Source organism: Numenius arquata, chromosome 4, assembly GCF_964106895.1.
Source record: "Numenius arquata chromosome 4, bNumArq3.hap1.1, whole genome shotgun sequence".
In the NCBI taxonomy this organism is placed as follows: domain Eukaryota; kingdom Metazoa; phylum Chordata; class Aves; order Charadriiformes; family Scolopacidae; genus Numenius; species Numenius arquata.
Window position 1 is genome coordinate 10,899,373 of NC_133579.1, and position 21,842 is coordinate 10,921,214.

The following is a 21,842-nucleotide window of genomic DNA, read 5'->3' on the forward strand; positions in this document are numbered from 1 at the left end:
AAATTGAAGAGTGCTCTGAAAAGATTTGTGAGAGTTATTAAGCCTGCCTTCCAGTGAATCAAGCAGCCTAACCTATTTAACTTGTTAAAGGTGTTACTGATTTGTTTATTGTTATAAATACTGTCAAAGGCAGCAGAAATTCATTGTGAGGACACTATCCAGGCTAACAGTTAAAAACAACAAAATCCAGTTCCTAGAAGTTAAAGCTTGAAAGATTTAGACACAAAATAGCGTGAATCTTAAATAAATTAAAAAAAATAAAAATAATAAAAAAAGGAAGGGTATTTAAGCTTTCGAACAATTTTCCAACTAGATGAGCACTTCACCACTGGAAGTCATTCATTCTGAGTTAGATATATTTTCTAAACTATTTAACTTGAATTGAAGTTAATTCCGTTCTTGCTGCATTAAGGAAAATGGTTCAATATTTTATTTGCTGAAAAATGCAGACTTGGATTGACCATAACTATTTTTGATAAATCAAGCTAATAAAGTCAGCTGTATTTTATTTTAAAATTATCTTGTTTATTAAAAAACTGGAATAAGTGTGGTGAGTGTAAATTCCTCACCCAACTTTGCCTGTCTAAAATAAGTCTATAGTCAGACAATTTCCCTGTAAAATCTTGAGAAAGCAGTAGGCACTCTCTGAGGATAATTAATTTCATTTTAAGATAAATGTCCGTTTACTTCTGTGTTCAATTCTGTACTACAACAACTTGGCCAACAGCCTACCATTATGATTAATACATTTGGATCAATGGCATTTTGCAATTATTTAATCATTATGTCAGATATGCTTTCCATAAGAGAAGGTTTATCTGCAGTTGCAAAATAGTAGCATTCTAGATGTGATGGGAAGTGGATGCTACAGACAAATATTGACTTCCTACTAGCTGCCACAGTACACCGTCCCGCATTCTGCCCCTTCTTAGTGTATTCTGGCACACGTGGATTTTTCTCCTGAAGTAATTTGTTAAAATCGCCAACACTTAATCTGCGAGTACTGAAACTGAACACCAACACTCACCTCTCACTGACGATTTTTGTATGTGCTGCAGTTACCATGGCATCAACCTGAGCAGTTGACGTCTAAATATAGGGCAGGATAAAGGATATATCTTTTCAACAACTAATAGTATGAAGTAAAAATTCACAGAGGTTTTACTGCCTCAGTAACTTAGACTACTTAAAAATACTGGCCACTTTCATTGTACTGAGATTAAAATACTTAAATATCATATCACTTACATATTCAGTGTACTTGACTGGCTTTGGTGGAATTGGTCTGAAAAAAGCCACACTCTCAAAGAGGAAATCTGGGTAACTCACAGCCATATGACAGAGCATACAGCAAGTCTATCAAAGACCATATAAAGAAGCACCAAGAAATTCATTTGCTGAAAAATGTTGGGTGCCAGAAGCAATATGGAGATACTGTAAGGATTTCACAAAATTGGGCCCTGGTCTTTTACAGAATGTCTGCACTGAGTATAGTTGGTTCAAGAAAGTGTTTGTAGCGGGTAACGTTTATCAGATTCATGGAGTATGAATAAATACTATTAGGATTTCATGAAAGCTGAACTGCATGAAGAAGTGCACTGAGATTGCTTCGTCTGTCCTCACAGTTTTTAGGAGAACATCAAACAAGGCATTAATGTCATACCAATTTGAAAGAATGTGTTTCTTGCAGCACCGGTCCTCACACTCATTTGTCTGAGTGGATCACCAGAAGCTCAGCTCTCTTGGGGACAGTGCTGCACTCTCAGACATGGAATGAGCTACAGGGAACTTACTGGTGAATTAATAATATCATGCACGTTACTTTATCTATCAGTTCTCTGATGGTTTCAGGTGTAAGGACGTTGGAAAGACACAAAGCAACTTCGCAGATATAAGAAGATATATCACATAACTCAGCTCATGTAAATAAAAGACCTGTGAAGTGAGAGAAGCGTATCTCCAATCCACTGCAAAGTCCCCTGAATATTTAAACATTTCTACGTATTTCTGCATTGCTAAACTGTTGTTCATAGCAGGCCTGACATTCTGTGAGACTAACACCATATTTTTATGTGATTTCTAACAGAAACACTGTTCCAGTTCACTAGCTGTTACTGTATAGTCAGGGGAAAAATTATTGCAAGGAAAAGCACATTTTAAAATGTCAGAACAACTGTTAAGATTCAGAATGCAAATTCTGTCTGTTATACTCCAAAATCCCCTAAACCACCAAGTCCAGACTCTCTGACTGCAGGGGTGCTCGGCACAATATGTGATTCAGCTGATATAGAAAGAGACATTCTACACTTGAGAGCCTTTTTGGAAATTACTTATAAAGGGAAGAAAACATTGGGAAAATTCCAAAACATGTCATGAACAAAATGTTGCTGCAAAGGCAGGAGTCTTGTTTGCAGAATCAATTTACACTTTGTCAATTAACCAAATACATTTACTTTATGTTCACCGAACAAGGAGTGAATCAAGACTTTTTTGTGTTTCTCTATTACTTATCTACAAGCAATTTCTTTGAGGGCCCTAAAATATTCCTATGCTTATATCTACTTTTAGAAGTATAAGGATACTGTGTTATATTCACACGCTGCTCCTATAAAACATCAAATAAGTAATGAAGAGATGGGTACCTGGCAGCTCTGCCTCATACTCTGTAAAAGAGAAAAATTCTGTGCCACACTGAAGTAGATACAAATACTGTAAAAGCTCCCTTCAGGTTATGAATCTTTGTAGTACATTTCTGTTCTCTTAGGCAACATTTCTGGATGTGCATCCCTGCTCCCTTTTCATTAAAAACTACCAGTCTAGAAATCGATTGCTCACTTGTGGAATTATGATTTAAGGAGAAATCCAGTGAAACTTACATTAAAATAACTCTACTCCATGAGGACAAAAGAACTGCATGTCTAAAATCCAATTAAATCAGCTTCTCAATAAACCATAATCTGAATTTCAACATTAGGGAAGACAAATGTGCCTTTATCAAAACTGAGTACCCGCATCCACAAGTATTTAGTCACTTAAAGATTTAAACTCTCACTTCTCTTATGAATAAGCATTTCAAGTAGGTAAAATCCAGTAACATAATGACCCCCTTCAGCTCCCACTGAATTAATGAGGCTGGGAGTAATTAGGAGCTGAGCTCCTCCTAATCCCACATATCATGCCTCTGCTTTGGCTATCAATCGGAGCTGATTTGCAAGCTTGCTTCTGTAGAGAAACTCTCATTCGTTTGGCAGCCAAGATCAGCAGAAGGAAATAGTTTACTGCATGGTATTTCCAAAAAGGGGAGAACTTAGAATACCATAATCACAGTATTCACTGAGATTTCAGAAAGACAGAAGAGTGCACACACTGTAAGAAAGACAGGTAAAACTGTCTAATGTAAAATATGCTCAGCACTTCTGGTTGTGAGACACCAATGTTTCTTTTTCTAAACTTTAACTATTCCAACTCAAATTTTCTGTTACAGATGTTTATTTCAGAATCTTTATTAATTTTTTTTAATCCTCAAAGTTTTTTTCAAATAAAGATCCACAGAAAATGCGAACACTTTGTTTATTCCATGTTTAAAAAAAATCTAGTGACCTTTTAAGCTGAAAATTTCACTCCCTCTATCCAAAGTTTCCAGCAGGGACTAGGTTTTATGTCAAAGACATGCATTTTGCTGTAAATCTGCCCACGCTTCTGCAGCACATTCAATAACTAAATTTCCTCTAATTAATGTTTATACTGACAATGCTACAGGTAAATGCATCTCTAGCGGCTATGCTGGTCTTTGGCTTGTCTATGTCTATGAGCTGCAAGACTCATTCCTGCACAGTGAGTCAAGGACTCTCTTGGTAGCCCTAAGAAAACTGTGGAGGGTAGTGGCTGCCTGGCTGGAGAGAGACCAAGAGCCAGACTGAGGGGCAGACTGGCAGTTGAAAGGCAAAAGCCAGGGAAAGCAGCCCTAGCCTGAAGAACGGCATGGGAAGAAAAGAGGTATTAAAGGAAATTGAGTCTCTTTAGATCTCTGTTGTGAAGCAAACGCGCAGGAAAACCACTGGCATGACACTGAAGACCTTCAAATGTTTGCAAAATTGAACCTAAAAGCACCCGATATAGTCACTTTATTCCTTATCGCTACTTGTCAGCTATATGAGCACCAGTATTTCCCACAGAAGATAGAGATATTGATACACACATGCACTTACAGTCACAGAGCATTTCAAACTGTACTTCATAGACTCTATCCTACTCCCACCAAGTCACACAGATACTACACTTGATCTTAGCCAAAAGGCCGAGAAAGTCCACGTGAATTGGACTGGGTTCTAAAACCGCAAAATATCACACAGAAATGATAAGTATACCTTTCCTTTAGTGAAATTATCATCTTCTTTTCTGAATAACTTTCTTCTGCCGGTATCTCCCAAAAGGCCTTGCAGCATGACATACACATCTGCATCTGTTCCTGACCCAGGGGGTGCTCCCGTAGTGATATAGAGAACATAGCTTTTCACTGTTGGGAAAAGGAGAGCAAAGGTTTACCAAAGCTTAATCAGTTAAAAAAATATGTTATTTAATAAATTACAGCCATTATATTTTCAGTTTTGGTCCTGCCAAGAGTGATCAAAAGGCCAAACTATATTATAATGCTTAGGAAAGGACATGGAAGAATTGCAATTAAAATTTAAGAACCACTATTATAAAGAATACTAAGCTGAATAGTTCGTGAGTGGGCCTGAAGCACAGGCAGAAGAGAAAATGAAAGAAAAATACATATCACAAATTGTTATAAAAACATGTAAATAATATCTACCACACACTTGCATGCATTTAAATATGTAACACTCCTGTGAAACAGTTCCTAGGCTGTGGTTGACACTAAACTACTCAAAAAGCACATCTCTGCTCTGAGCCCCACAGAGTTCAAATGAAGCTGAACCCTGTCAGAACGACGGCAGCTTTTGTATTTCCTCTGGATGGTGGTCCAGCTGGTCAGTGGCTGGCTGCTCTACACAGTACCAGTTGCAACTATGATCCTCAGCAGAGGATTTCCAGAAACGCTGTGTGCTCTCCGAAATGTCAATCTACTTACAACTTTTCAGCTGAGCATTTCTTGGATGACTGTTTATAGATTCATAGATTGGTCCAGGCCAGAAGCGACCTCCAAAGGTCATCTAGTCCGACCTCCCCGCAGTCAGCAGGGACACCCCCAACTAGACCAGGTTGCCCAGGGCCTCGTCGAGCTTCACCTTGAATATCTCAAGGGAAGGGGCCTCAACCACCTCCCTGGGCAACCTGTTCCAGTGTTCCACCACCCTCATGGTAAAGAACTTTTTCCTAATATCCAATCTAAATCTCCCCTTCTCCAACTTAAAACCATTGCCCCTCGTCCTGTCACTGCAGGCCTTTGTAAACAGACTCTCCCCAGCCTTCCTGTAGGCCCCCCTCAGGTACTGGAAGGCCGCTATGAGGTCTCCCCGGAGCCTCCTCTTCTCCAGGCTGAACAACCCCAGCTCCCTCAGCCTGTCCTCGTAGCAGAGGTGCTCCAGCCCCCTGATCATTTTGGTGGCCCTCCTCTGGACCCGCTCCATCAGGTCCATGTCCTTTCTATATTGAGGGCTCCAGACCTGCACACAGTACTCCAGGTGAGGTCTCACCAGAGCAGAGTAAAGTGGCAGAATCACCTCTCTGGATCTGCTGGCAACACTTCTTTTGATGCAGCCCAGGATGTGATTGGCCTTTTGGGCTGCGAGAGCACATTGCCTGCTCATGTCCAGCTTCTCGTCCATCAGCACCCCCAAGTCCCTTTCCTCAGGGCTGCTTTCTAACACCTCATCCCCCAGTCTGTATTTATACTGAGGATTGTTTCTTCCCAGGTGCAGAATCCTGCACTTGCTTTTGTTGAACCTCATGAGGTTCATCTGGGCCCACCTCTCCAGCCTGTCCAGGTCCCTCTGAATGACATCCCATCCCTCTGGTGTATTGACAACACCACACAGCTTGGTGTCATAATTATGACATAATTAATATTATAATAATTAACATAATTATGTTAAGTACCTATTTGTACTCCCAGAGAAATGAATCACACGCTGGCGATCTGGCCCCCAAAATAAGAAGGAAGCCACATCCCCAAAACATTCAAGTGAAAAAGAGAAAAAAAACCATGGGGAGAAGCTAAAGAAAATAATATCTGTCCTTATGTGAAATGCTCCTCAGAAAGAGGAGCAGCATCTTTAAAGAGTTAAATATCCGTGCTCTTCCAAGAAAAAAAAAAAAGGTATTTAAAAGACAAAGAGCCTTCCCAGGGAATACCCCAGCAGTACTCTTCTCAAATTCATATTCAAGGAGCTTCAGTCCAATTGGTTTTTTTGAGACTAGGTTTGAAAGCATAGCAGAAAAGGCAAGGAATACACAGAGTACTTGGAATTACACAGATTATCTAAACCCTTAACTCCTGGGAAACACTTGGAGGAGACTGGGATATTCTCATGGTAGAGTATTCATTTAGGACAAGAGCTCTTCTGTTCTTCACTAACTTTGGTTATAAAACCTCCTAAGAAACACACAGATCAAACTAAAAAAAATCCAGTCTTGAGGTGATGAAGGCACAACTCGCATGGAGGAGTTTGATGACATATAACTGCTAGGTCACAGAAGAAGAATGCTTGAAATTCTAGGAACACAAACAGATGAGCTTCTGTTGTGAGGGGCCATGGATCTCCTTCTTATCTGAAATTACAGTTTGAGAGTTATTTCCTCTGGATTTCTTTTCCTTCCTCTGGGAGAGAACCAAATCATATTATTGAGAAAAAGCTGAACTCTGGGTACTGTTCAAAACTTTTTTAATATTTTCAGTGCCGTGTACTTGCTCTTTTATGTGTCACAAACTGATACCGATCAGACTTGAATGCCCAATGCTCAGTTACAGGGTCTGAGATATTTATTTTTTAAAATACTGGAGTGGATTGGACCTAGCCATGCATCACTAGCTAAAATGAATAGAAAGTACCTTCTAAATCTGTTGGACTGCTTTGAAAATCAGCCGTGATCACTAACCAAATCTTTTCCAGTGTTTCTGATTTGACACAAACCTGCTGGAAAAGGGGAGCCAGCTGTGAGAACTGGAAGCTCAGCCACTCTTCCTCCTTCTTCATCTGCAAAGTTGTGACAAAATGGAAATTCTAGAACATTTTTGCTTTCTCTGTGGTGAAGCTTTACCTTAGCAAAGAGCAAAAAGAAATACTTTCAGCATCTATTGTGCTCTAATGGAAACTATAGCAAAAGACATACTATTAAACAGCTATGACACATCATCTCAATATTAAAAAGGAAGAGGAAATATATTTTTCTAAAATGTTTCTGAAAGCAGCCTTTTAAAAGAGAAGGAATAGATATCTTTCCCAATTAAAAACAATTACAATGTTGTCAACACTGTTGCTGTAGAGACTGCAGGAAGGGAAAAAATATTTGGAATGGTTCAAAAAGTTTCCTTTATGTAACCTATTCATCCAGCATATGGAAGAAAAAGAAGTGTTGATATGCCCATTTCAGCTTGTGAGAAATGTCAATATGCCACAACATTTTTAGTGCAGAATGTTTTCTCATTCTAAGTAATGCGAGAAAGAAAATGAAGTGTTTTTGGAAAAAACTGAAAAACAGAATTTAAGAATGTTTTATGGCATGTATATATATCTGCACATATGTATCAAATGAATATATAGACTATGTTACTAAATAATTTTAATCTCTACGAAGTTCTATACATAAAGTTATAAAAGGGTGATCCTGAACTAAGTAGCTTAGTCTTACTATAAGAAAACATATTTTAATAATGAGGTATTTTACACTATGGTACTACCAGCTACACTAAAAGACGAAGTACCATTTTCTAAACTTTTTAAAGCTAGACCAGACAACATATTTGAAAATATGTTACAGGAAGTAATCCTGCTTTGAAAAGGGCACAGAGAATCCACTCATATATTTCTTCATGATGGAACTCACTAAAATGACTAAACCCTTAACCCAGGAAGCTCAACCATCTTCAGTTAGCAATTGTCACTGGGAGATGGTAGCATTATTTTGTCTTCAAAAGACTCCTATTATTTTTCATTATGACAGACATATTGAAAAGGTTTTTTAAAATGCAGTGTAAAGTATAATGTTAATAAAATTTCCCTTTTATACTAGCAACGATATTCCTGAACAGTTCCTTGAAAATCAGATTTCATTTACTTACATTTACAGATTTTATTTCTTCAAGAAGTGAAAGAAGCAAGAATAAAGATGTTAGCTATTACATGCTTCAGAAATAAAGCATATCTTAATTAATTTTGTTCTGGACATTATTTTATAATGATTTCAATTTCCTCAAAAGCATCAAGAGAATTATTTTGCAGTCATGGTTATAAAAATGAATTCTGAATCTAAATATGGAATTCAACCAACTGCACCTGCATTTACGTGTGATAGAAGGGGGAAATCTCAGACTCTCTGTGAGGTGCAGTCTTTTAAAATCAAAATAAAATAGCGTAGAAATGACCATCCTGTTTCTGACCATCAGTTTAAAGAGACTGCTAACCTGTCTTTAATAACAGATATTATCCACAACCTCTTATACCAACCCAGTTATTTCATACAAGGATTCGGTCAGTCCTGATATGGAATCCCTGCACTAACAGAGGAAACGTCTTCTTAAAACCCTAGTGATTTACATATACCCCAAAGCAGGGAAATTTATATTTTCTTTCTCTTTCTAATCCTACCTAATGTAAATGTGCATCTTTTCTTTACTTGTATAAATGATGTTGATTTTTTTCTAACTCATCTTTGAGTCATTGTTCTGACCTAATGAAGTAAAACAGACTAATCGATGTCACTGTTTTTCACTGACAAGTTTCTGCTCTGAAATTTTTACGGTGTTCCATTGTCTCCTACAATATCCAAGAAGCTGTCTTAATTTTATCAATAGATTTGTTAGATGACTATTTCATCTGGCTGCGAAGATGAAATGAACAACCTGCCTACCATTTAAATGTCAGGGGGTTCAGCTCACTAATATCATATATTGGACAGGATTTTTTTTTTTCTCCAGTTTTGAATGTGAACAAAAACCAAACATTAATGGACAAAAGTGTGTCTGCAATTTGAAAAAAGATTATTGCTTCCCTTAGATTTCTTTTTATTTTGCCAGCATAAGAGGACAAAGATACTTTTTGTATAGTGAAGTGCCACAGCAATTTCAGTGCGATGTCAGATTTTAGCTTCAGCATCTTGGACATCAGAAGAAAGATTGTCACTTTTGCTATTCACTTCTTTTTTTCACATGCCAACTTAAAAGGCAGATATTGTCATCAAAAGGCATTTCTAGTGTCTGGCTTAATCATTTGCCTTGGATCACTGGGTCTACAACATGTAACAGCCAATTTGGAGTTATGTAAATACTGCAACGTATGCCAGTGGGTACAGTTCCAAAAAGACACCACTGGATATGCTATAGCTGATTGCACATCTGTATACATGTGCTCCAGAAATCCATCTATATGTATCAGATTTTTGTTATCCATAGCTATTCTAGTAAGTGTTTTGAGCAGTCTCTGAAGTTATCACTCTACAAGTGTTGTTACCAGATGCACTTACTTTTGTAAGTTAAAAATTATGTAATTTCAGACAGAAGTGGGAAACTGGAAGCAATAACCATAGAATAAGAGAAAAAGGAGAATTTCACAATAAAGACAAGATCAGTAACTGCTTTAGTTTTTATTTTTTACCTCATGGCAATGCCAAGTCTCTCCTTCTCCAGCCTCTTCAATTTCTAGGCGAACTTTGAATATAGTATTGAATTTCTTATTTAGTTCAATTGAAGTCTCATAAATCTCCTTTTTTTTAAGGGATCCTTTGGGGAATATGATTGAAGTACAGGTACCTTTTTCACCACATACAGTTAGAGACATTTTAGGATTCATGGAACTAGAAGAAATATCACCAGTTTTCACAAGGACATTCCAAGTCCCTGTTGAAACAAACCAGTAGAAAAAAAATTAATGGGTTTGCTGACTATTCAAAATAATACAACAATTTGTAGCAGACCGAGTTAGTGAGTGATTAGCAACCCATTCCCACCTTTGCACTGAGCTAAAATATCGGCACGTAACTGGTTCATTCATTATCATTGGTTTAGCGAGAAGCAGTTTGGACACCAGCCCTTCCATAGTCATGGCTGACCCTTTAGAGATGGGCCAGACCAATAGCACTATGCATATGCAGATAAGACTGCCAGTTCCATATTAGAGACTTACGAAGAGCCGTGCCAACCTGTTGATTTTTTTCCCCTCATAAACATTTCTTCTGATAACATACATTTTTTTTTTCTTACTAATCACCACTCAAAAGCAGCATATTTTGTACTAGATAGTACAAAATCTATCAGGTTTGCCTTTAATCAGGAGAGAGTATTTTTTCATTTAAACTAGAACATTAAAATTTGCTACATATTTTCTATAAGAAGATGCTGATGAGATAAACTGAAATGTTGCATTTTTATCACAGATGACAATTATTATGCCAGTGAAGTACAAAACTTTATGCACTTCTTCTGTGAAGAAGTGATGTTTGCTGAGAGATTAAAAATAGTCCTATACAACAGCACATAGATTTGCCTACTTTAGGGGCACAGAAAACACTCAAAACCAGCAGTTTTACTTTTAAAAAAATGCAAAATCATGTAGAATAGTAGCTCGTGTTCAAACTAAAAGTCTGGTTTGAACCACTTAGTCTCTTAAACATTCTAGATTAATTGGCAGTCACCTGAAGGCTCATAAGGATTTATTCCAGGTAGGTTCCTGAGCAACTTCTGTAAACTCTATACTGAACAGATACTTAGTTAAACCTCCAATCATCAAGACAGTTTTCAGGATCAGGAACTTGTACTCATCAAAAAAATCCCATTGATTTAGCTAGCTTTAACATTTTAATTCATGCTAATAGAATATATGGAAAACCCAGGGCTATCAAAACCACATTTTCCATTCTCAAAAGTTGACTCCTGCAGAGAGGCTTTGGTCTCCCGGGCTGGTGCAGAATTGAGTATGATCATTTTTTTATTAAGATAACTTAGCTATGTTTATGCAAAGTGAGGCAAAGAATGGATTTAATAATTTTAACTAGCTATTTTGTAAAACAGGGTATTTTGCTTTGAGTAATTGAAACAGTGACTTTCTGAGTTTATGTCCATAGTCCTGTAAAGTCCAGCTTCCTAACCACAACAGGCAAATCTTTATCTCCTACTGTAAACTAATGCAAATAAAGCTTTATTACTTTAGATCAGGTGAGGAGCTGTGCCATAAATTCAGGACTTGGTGAATGTAAAAAGTTAGTACTCACCATCTTTAAAATCATCTAGAATAACTTCAGATGTTATGACTTTATGGATAATCATAAATAGCTACCATTTTCATGTCTATGAACATTAAATATAAATGAAACCAATGATATCCATGAAAAAATGGAAGTCAAGTGAGAATTTATCATATTCCCTGTGACATAATCCAAGATTTTTTAGCCCTTTAGTACTGAAATATTACACCTTTAAATTATCAATGTATAGCTGCCTATGAAGACTGAACGGAAGGACTATCTCTGTTGGATCATACAGTACCATACGCTGCTATTACTTGTTAACTCTATTGTATAATCTCTGACAAATTTGTCAAGAACCAATTTAAAAGCAGCTACATTAAGCTTCTTTCCTTCTCTTTAGCTAAGTCTAAAGAAGAGCTATGCTGCAAATTCATTCTCAGAAATCTTTTAATTTTCTCAGAATGGCATTAATGGACTGCTGAAACCCATCTATTTTTACAACAACTTTGTCCGTTAGCTTAAATAACTCTTTTCTCTCCTTGATGTGTAAGACACCATTAATTTGATAAATCACAACTACGTTCATTTTGAGCATTTAATTTGCTAGTCTGATTATGTCAAGTTTTTTCAATACCCTTTCACAACAAAGACTTGCCATATTCCCAGTCATCATCTCTTCTTTACAGCTGTTCCAGCTTGAACCAATCCTTCTGGACACAGAATTCCCAGTGAAACATCACTGTTTCTCTGTAGTGGCTTTATTTCTTTTTGATCTTCACTGGTGTTGCCCACATACATTGTGGGGTCACAATTACTTTGTTCACAGCCACATCACGTTACTGTCTCAAAAATTACCCTGTGATAGATAACAAACCCAGGTACTTCTCCTAGTTATACCCCGCTGATGAACTCCTGCAGCAGAAATCATTACAAGATATGGGGATACAGATCCAATACAGTTTTTAGACTCTTTGCTACTACTTAGTTCCTAATTTCCAAAAAAAATCAATGGAAATTAGGAACCTGTACCAGAATTAAGCGCTTAAATATTTAGTTGGGTTTATGCCTAACTGTATTCAAGCTTTGTGCTACTGAATTCAGTTGCATTGCTTTCTTCCAGTTCTCAAAGTTTATCATATAACCTCTTAATCACAGCTTTGCAGCACCAAGATTTCCTCAGCATATTCATTCTCTTTTCTCCTCCTCTTTACAATTCTTCCTTTTATCACTAGTTTCCACTTTCTTATTATTACCTAATAATTTCCCAGAAAGCAACTGAAATTCAGTACTGAAATTTAGACAGATTAGATGTCATTACATTTGTTTTAGTAGAAAATATTTCTAAAGAGTATCAACTTTGTTTTACAATCTATCTTTAGTAAAGTCACGATGCATTCCTTCTCATTTCCTACTTGCCTCTATTATCTTAACTATTCTTTTCTTCAAAATGCATTATAGAGTTTTGCATGTGATCGATGACTAGGTCTATAGTCACCTACATTATGCTTTCTATTCTTTAGATAGATGTATTACCTTTGCTGTCTTCAAGTCATGCCTTTTGTCTTCATAAAATCGTTTGAAAACCTTGATACTAGATCTGCCACTTCATTTCCCAACTCCTTCAATATTCTGGGCTAACGACTCCTTTGGTTGTCACTGTTAGACTACATGAAATTCAAAGTTCTATTTGCAGTTCAGATTTGGTGATTTCCAATAACCTTATTCCCATTAGTAATTTTGGGTTTGCTTCCCTTGCCAACATTATGGTTCATTAATGAAAACTGAGATAAAGTATTCTATTTGTTTAGGGATTTTACCTACATCACCTGCAGTCTGCACTCTATTGTTCCTGCGCAATTACACATCTTTCCAGGTTCTCTTGATAAGTAAATGGTTGTAGAACCTTTACCATTTGTTTTAATTCTTTTATAAAATCTGATTCAGTTTGATGTTTTGTAAGTCCTATTTTATCCCTATGCTTTCTGACCTCTAAGGTAAAGCACTTTTTGCTGATCAGTCTTTTATTTCTCCATGCCTTATAGGCTCTCTGCTTACTTGTCATATTCTTTCTAAAGTTATTATACACCTAGACCAGCGCTGGTTTTCAATAGATACAGAGTTGAGTATTAATAATCATAGACTGGAAAATACTAGCAGGTCTGCACTCAGATTTTTGAAGACTATGTTTGTGTGGGAAACAAGGGAAGGGAAATGTTTTATATAGCTTCATTCAAACGCTAATTAAGGTGCATAAACAAGGATGCAAGATTTCTATCATTTTTCATACTATCAGTGAAAAAAGATGCGACAGATTCTGACCAATGCTGGGCTTCTGCTCTGAATTACCCTCAGGAGACGCTTGCCTTGCTCTGTGGGTTATGTAGGGCACCTATGGAATCTACTTTTTTAGAGACCTGGAATACTTGCAGTGGTGCAATACAGCTATTTCTTATTCTGAAATTGTCACTACTCTAGCTGCTCATCCTATGCTTATATTTCCATGGTATTCTGCCCTTCTGTTGCCTCAACGACGTTATTTTTCTGTTTCCACAGATGATGTAAGATCTTCACCAGTGGACCAAGTACAGGTAGCTAAATATGAGGATACACACTACTAACTGTGTCTGCAACTATGTATAATGGAAAACTCTCTGAGCATAAAATGAAATATTCATGAGCACAGAAATTAATAAAGATCAGTTTACAAAACGGCTGATATAGAATGCAAATTCACACCTTCAGATTATTTAAACTTTACAGAGTTTGGTCTACCAGTTCTGATTCAGATTTCATAATGGACCCAAACCAACATTTTACACCTCTTCAAAAAATACATGTGAGAGAGCTAAGAAATCCAGTGCCCTGGCAAAGCATAAAAGACTTATCATGCTTTCAGTGTCTAAGTTGTTTCTGAATTTTGGTCTTTTTTTAGATTAAGCAGTTTGAATAGGATATTGGGTTCAGGTCAACGAGCTGTTTGCAAGAACTTGTGCCATTGATATAAGTAAAAAAGAAAACTGCAAATAAAAGCAAATGCTTTCTGCAAATATATGAACATACGGGAAAATCTCATTCTGCTAAAAGAGTTTTTGAGTCTCTTCTTGTGATTTCATCACTGTTGCAGGAGCCTTCTGCTCTGCATTGACTGCCATATGGAACAACCTACCTCTTTTTGCTTCAGCTTTTTTCTAGCTTCCACTAAAAACATAGTTCCTTCATTGCCTCCATCACTTAATATCTCCCTTCTGCTCTAAGCTTTCTTCCCTGAACATTATAATTGTATTTACCAGCTCTGGAAAGTGTTTGGAGAGACAATTTGTATAAGAGATGCAACTCACATTTAAGCTATATTATTTTTATATTTTGAGTTTAGTTCTAAAATAACTGAAAAAAAATAATATGAATTAAATTAAAACGAAAGCAGGAAGGAGCTTTGATTATCTTGGACCTTACCATAAATCTTTCCTGTCAACATCCCATTCCTGACTTTTCCAAGAAGTTTCAACATTCGTTTCGTCTGTGCGTCACCAACTCCGCTGTCTAACCATTGCTGGCAAAGAAATGCATATTGGTCATCAGTCTTGCCTGATTCATGGATGACAATTTGGTCCAGGTACCATCCAGCTCCATAACCCACATTATGGTGCTCAACAAGCACTTTGTTTAACTGTCCAAGGTCTACTGCTCTCATTTCAGAGGTACAAACCTGAGCAGGAAAAGGCAAAATGAATAACAAAGTGATTAAACCACACATTTTATCGTCCAACTTTAAGAAGATTGTGTTTGGAAAGACAGATTGCTTTCAATGCTGAAGTTTCTTTTCTTTTCTGATAGCAAAGAAAGATATTTTAGGCTGACATTCATATTTGGAGACACTGTTCAGAAAATACGTGTATCTTGAATATGTACATTTTACTTGTTCATGATCACTGCATCCCAGGCTTTATTATGAAAAACATCCCACTGTTTTGAGTAGAAAGAACCCTGTAATCATAAATTTATTTACAGAAGTCTCATGAAAATTGAAGTTCAACCAATTCTCCTAGCTGAAACAAAGGGAGTGCTTCAAATATCAGGACAGGCCTAGTAAATTGAACTTTGGTTTAGATAAGGCATTTTATTTTTAAACATTTCAAAGTCTTTTCTACTCTAAGCCATCCTATTTTTTAAATTGGAAACGTGGTATTATTCCACTCTGAACAGAAATACTGACACTGTTGATGACTATGCAAACAAAGGAAGATACTGACATTAGAAACTATAACTAAGGCTGTTCACGCATACAAGCAAGAATTGATGTGCTCTTTGGATGTAAATAGACATCTGTTTAAATATTGCTACGGCTACCAGTAAACAAAAGCTAAATGGCAACTGCACTAGTGCATGTTGGGATGAATAAATTATGGGAGTGAGAGAATGAATGTGTTCCATGCAAGAGATAATATGAGTGGGTGGGTAGATACACGGGCATGTGTGTGGGTGACATTAAAAAAACCCAGATGGATAGTAGAAACAGACGCTATAATTTTTATTTGTTGCCAACCAATTTGCCACCAGGCAGGAAAAAGCATGAGGACCAGAAAGCAACAAAGGAAAAGATGATTTTTAGAAAGAATTATGTCATCTGGTCCATTCTCCTGTCTGTGTCGGACTATTCTTTACAATGTGCTCAGAAAAAGAAAACATCACAACCTTAGGACTTCCAGCCTTCCTACCTTGTTAAATCCATGGTCTCCCCGCAGTTACCATGGCAAGTTATACCCCTTCATGTAATGCATATGTAGCCCAAAATAAGATCTAGCTGTGAGGAACATCTTGTAAATAACTTTTTGGGAGCACTCATTGCTTTTTAATTTTATTCTTTGTAGTTCTGAGCCAAATATAATTTTCTTGTCAGTCTACATGACCCTTGACTTAGAGGAAATAGCCTGTATTGCTAATATTCATGTTCCTTCACAGCTAACTCTATCTGAAAGAGGGACCTATCATTAGTCTCATTCTTTGTGATAATAATTAACAGTCATTAGACAACAGTGGTCATAATCACCCATTGTTATCAATGAATTCTCATAATAATACATTAAATTGCCTACTCCCTCAGCATTAACAAGAATGTACTTTTGGTTGATGTCATTACATTTCTTTCTTTTTTTTTCCCCTCAGTATAAAGACATTTGGAACTGCATTAAACACACTACTGGAAGTGTAATTAATGAAAGCCAAAAGGATTTTATTTAAATTGTCTTGCTTTAGATGAAGCATTAGCTAGGCAAAATTACAATCCCCATTTATCTGACCCATTAAACTGGTGAAAAAGTTAAACATACAGTTACTTAAATAAATATAAACCAGCCTTATTTTCTGCAGTAATTAAATCAACACTCTCTTTACTCTCTTTTCTTACACTTTGTTGCAATTTTCTGTCTTCCTAGCTTTTCCTTATATTCTAGTCCTTTATCAGTCAAGAGAGATCCTTTTTTTTTCACATCTCTAGTTTCCTTAACTTTGTTTTCTCTGCCTGTCCTTTCCGTATTTTCCAGGGATATTGCTGACGTAATCATGTCTCTCAAGACAGCTTGCCCTTTACTTCTCTTCCTTTCACCTTCTAGTCTTAGATACTCTCACTAAAACCTCATTCCAACTTTTTTATTAATCTACTTCTATGTAAAAGAATGTAAGACTGGCAGTAGTATGTCAGACCGCAGATCCATCTAGTCCAGTATACTGTTGCCGACAGCTACCAATAACAGATTTCTAGGGAAGAGTTGAAAAACAGGGCAAATATATAGAGATGCTTCTTGAATATAAAGTCTCTCAGGCTTTAGTAATTTGTGGTTCAGAGATTTCCTGAGCCAGAGATTGTGTCTTTGCACTTAACAGCCCTCAGTGGAAAGTTGCCTTCTGTGACAATGTGCAATGGCTTTGTGCACCAACATGCATTTTACTGTCTGCAACATCTTGTGCCGGAAAGCAAAATATGTTAATTATGCACTGTGCAAAAAGCCACCTTCTTTTGTTTTGAGTCTGCCACCCGCATATTTCATTTAAAGCTCTTGAGCCGGTGTATTTAATGAGAAAATAGAATTACTCATTTTCTCTATGCCATTTTATATTTCTTATCATCTCCCTCTCATCATTACTTTCCCAGGCCAACCAGTACTCATTTGTTTAATTGTTCCTTGCATGGAAGATACTTCATATCACTTGACATTCTTCTTGCACTTTTCGAGACAAGTGAATCACTAAAAAACACAGCATCTATTGTCCTCACCAGAGAACTTACCTGGGGGCGTGACTGTATTTTCTACTTTTGGGCAGCTGTTCTTTTTTCCTTTTTCTAAGAATTCTTAAAAATTTGATCTCTTCTGTTTTCCTTTTGTTTTACTTCTGCTGAGTACTGGGCTGACATCATTACAGAGCTATCCTAATGCTAAGGTCACTTTCCTATTTCAGAGCTCATTATTTTGCATACAAATTTAAGGGGTTTCCCCCCTCTGTGGCAGTGTGCTCTCCCTGTTTCCCCCCACCCCGCCCCAGCTCCTGCTTGGGCTTTGGCCACCATGGCCATCACAACATCAGTTGCGATAACTTGCACCTGGACTTTGGGGGATGGCTGGCAACACAGCCAAAACACTGTCTGGAGTGGGGACCTAGAAATTTTGTTCCCATGAGAATATGACTATAGGTTAATTATCTTACTGTATAAGTAGTGGACAGCCCAAGAGCCCTTTGAGCTCTCCTGTACAGCAGCGGGCTGCACACCAGATCTCCCCTTTTGTGAGGACACTCACTTAAGGTTCTAGTCCTCGAGGCTGAGAGATTCCTTGCCGCAACAGATTTTTGGTAAGTGACTAATAGCATGCTAAAGTTTGAAATCTTAGCTAAGTAATATAAAGGGTTGATTGCACATGTATAATCCTTTAGACATAAACCATTGACCAAGTCTGGGACTAGGATTGGATCCAGCCACACCTAGACTCCTCTCTGAGAAGGAGTTTAAAAAGCAAGGGAGTAATTTCTCTAGTTACCAGGACACTACATACTGTTATGAATCTAGCACTAGGTTATTGCTATGAAAAGGAGAGAATATGCATATTTTTAAAAGATGTATTTAATTTTCCTCAGTAGTAAATGAAAGGGGAAGTAAACTTCAATGGGATATACATGCTCACCTCTTTTCACTCTTGCCTAAACTACTGGTTATCTTCATTTTACCATGGGAAATGAGGGACAGAAGGAAGGGAAAAAGATACATTCAGATCATCAGGTAAACCAGTGACTGAGCTTAGAAATGAATGTAGACATCCTGCCTGTGGGTGCTTCGTACACTATATCACACAGCGCAATTAGAGCAACAGTTGTCTGAAGATGGTACCTAGAGCTAAACTAACAGAACTCCAACAAAGAAGAAAAAAGAGAAGCAGAGGAAATCACGGCAAATTTTTAAAGAGGTTGTGAGTGTATTACTGAAGAGTCAGAAAAAGATATAGGAAAGTGCAAATAGGATGATTAAAGAGGTGTTGTTCTACACAAGGAACAACAAACAATCTACTGACAAAACAAGCACGCAGAGGATAGAGGTCTCTGAAAACAAGAACCCCAAAGAGAACGTGACAAGGGAAAAAACCATGCACTGTGTCTTCCAGTAAAAGAAGGGAAATCAGATGAAACTAGTATGTGGAAGTTTTACACGGATTGCAGATAAAGTGCAGTCTGTACTACCACAGGAGACTGGATGCTCACCATATGTTTAAAAACAGTTTACACAAATTCATAGAAAAAAAATTATCAATGACTATGGAACACATGGATAACATGGCTGGTTCCTATGTTTCTAAGCTCAAGAAAATATTTTGACATTACAAAGCAAATGAAGGTAGAATTGTTTAAGGGCAAAGCTAGGAAAGCAGTGGGACAGGTCATCCAGGAAAGTTATGACATCTCAGCCATGAGAGATCCTAAGATGGTACAAAATAAGTATAGAGGATCCTGGTTTATTGTACAGGATCAAGTGATCAATTGAAAGGTCTCTTTAAATCCTATTTAGTCGTATCTGGTCTGAGTCCAGGATACATGTGAACATATTGTGCAGCAATAATCATTAGTATGGTAATGAGTAAAGGTTGACCAGAAAATCTCTCCTAGGATTTATCTTGAGCAGTCACATATGTTTACAAGCAGCTTTACCTGTTCGCAATTCTATATATAAATGGATTAATTAACATGTAGTAGCTAAGGCATTTAAAACGTCTCTTTCAACCATATCTGGACAGATCTTTTAAAAAATGGATTTTAAAGGAGCAGTCACAGGAAATAACCCTGATATTTCTATACCAGCTTCACAAGTAACTGAAAATTAAGCCACAGAGTTTTATATATCATTGGGTTCAATTCCAGTTTCTAAGATCAGTTACTGCTGGTTTGTGGGTTTTAAATTTATTGGCACTTGAACTATTCTTAAACTGCAATCCTAATTCAGGTAAAATGTCTATACTTAGTAAGCAACACATCTTTTCCGCAGGTTACCATAGTGTAACATCAATGCTTGTATTTGATAATTGAAAAGAAATATGATATTAGAAGAAGGCAACAAAATAAAACACATTAAGCAAATATGTAAGGAAAATAACTCAGTACTAACCTGCCCCCTTTCAAAAGTTGAGTGTCTTAATCTCCTTTTGCAGGAATCTCCCTGGTCTCCAAATACTGTGATAAATACATCTGCATCAGTCCCTGATGCAGGCAATGTTCCCGTACGAACACTGATCGAGTAAAGAATTTCTGTCATGAAAAGTCAGTGACACAAGACATTACCAAATCAGAGTATTCACCAACGTAATTACCAAGCATTACAAACCAATTTATTTTAGGTAGAAGATTAATTTCAAGATCAAGGAATGAAGTTATAGTAATTGACATTAATGTTCTGTCTGAGTTTCATATAGATTGCTAGTTACCTCCCAACAGCACAGTACAGCACTGGAGAGGAGACGTCCGTTATGAATCAATGCAACAATTCCTGCTTACATTACAGGAAAAGAAAACGTCATAGTTCTGGAGCCTTATCCAGTGGTCACCGAAATCAACTGAAAGAATCACACTGATTTTATTGGGCTTTGTAAAAAGCTTTGAATTCTTGTAGAAATTAAAGGTCTTAAATTGAGTTAGGATCAACTCTAACAACATTTTACCAAAGAAAAAACACAAATGAAGATATAACAGATAAAATCCACTTTTTGTTCTGGGTCAGCTGAATTCTGGTTTAATTTGGCATTTTGAAAATTATGGCCAACATCAAGTAATATGTTCAGGAGAAATGGCTCAGCTATTTATACAGATATGCACTGTTATTATTATTATTCACCACAAAGGATGGTTTGCCATGAATTTTGGCTGATGAGTTATATAGTACAGATTCCTTGAGGCAGCATGACAGAGAATTTTTTTTTTATGGGTTCTGTAAGCTCTGTGAAGAATTAAATGTTATAACAATGTGTTAAGATATATTTCCATTTGAAGTCTAGCCTTCAGTTAGATATTAAATGCAAAAAGTTTTAAATATTTTATCTCGGACTTCTGTTCATAGACTATAATGGATGAGAATTCTTTTCTAAATATTTTATAAAATGTAATCAGAACAAAGGAAGATATTATAATATTTTAAATACAATGACAAAATGAAACAGAGGAAGATCAGCCTTGAAGAAAACCTCAGCAAAAGATTGTTTTTTATTTTTGTGATTCATGCCGTTAAGTCTTTGCACATGCCTTTTTCAAATCTGTGATTTAGCCCCTCACCGAGTGGAAAGCAGTCATTTTTTGAAAATTTCAACAGAAGCATACTGATTGGGCTTTGTGTATTTTTCAGACTTTCGAATTGATACTTATTCTAGTGAAAACAATATATATCAGTTGTTTTAAAACAGAAAAAATGCTTTAACAATACACATTATTAAAGACCCCAGATGGTTTACACAGGTATATTGAATGAATTTTAAAAATAATTTTGAGTGCTTTTTTATATATATGTAAAATGCTTTGCAGTCTTGCCCATTGTGTTCATCCCATTAAGCAGTTCACAATTTTGTGTGTATGTGCATTTATTTTGAAGTTCAGCAGCATACCCCTGAGTGGCGGCTTGTCTGGCCTGACCGCTGCTAGCTCTGCCACAGTCTCAGAACCATCCTCTCCAAACAGACATTGGGCTTCAGCGTGAAAGCCCAACTCTTGCTTAGTGTCCAGGTCTTTTAGCTGAAGCTGCAGGCAGAATCAGAAGAAGAAATTAATTTATCTGGATTGTTTCATTTCTTATTTGCATCCCAAATAAAACTGACATTTCTTCCTATTGTTAATGCCTGCACACACTTTATAAAAGCTGCCTGATTCTGCATAAGCGCTATGGTCGTTGCTGCCAGCCGCTAATTCTGCAACCTGGTGTTAACGGGTGTGTTCTTCACTGCATGTAGACACAGGCATAG

At 36.9% G+C, this 21,842-nt stretch overlaps 1 protein-coding gene across 1 annotated transcript in view; it reads right to left on the reverse strand.

Annotated features, from left to right (window-relative positions):
* The window catches only part of RP1 (RP1 axonemal microtubule associated), a 173,898-nt gene that overhangs the window by 24,549 nt on the left and 127,507 nt on the right, over nt 1–21,842 (reverse strand). The window contains exons 41-46 of the mRNA XM_074146784.1: nt 21,489–21,621; nt 20,006–20,145; nt 14,818–15,070; nt 9,777–10,018; nt 7,098–7,224; nt 4,368–4,516 (exon numbers count right to left, since the gene is read on the reverse strand). Coding sequence (XP_074002885.1) covers nt 4,368–4,516; nt 7,098–7,224; nt 9,777–10,018; nt 14,818–15,070; nt 20,006–20,145; nt 21,489–21,621 — 1,044 coding nt within the window. The remainder of the gene's footprint in view (nt 1–4,367; nt 4,517–7,097; nt 7,225–9,776; nt 10,019–14,817; nt 15,071–20,005; nt 20,146–21,488; nt 21,622–21,842) is intronic.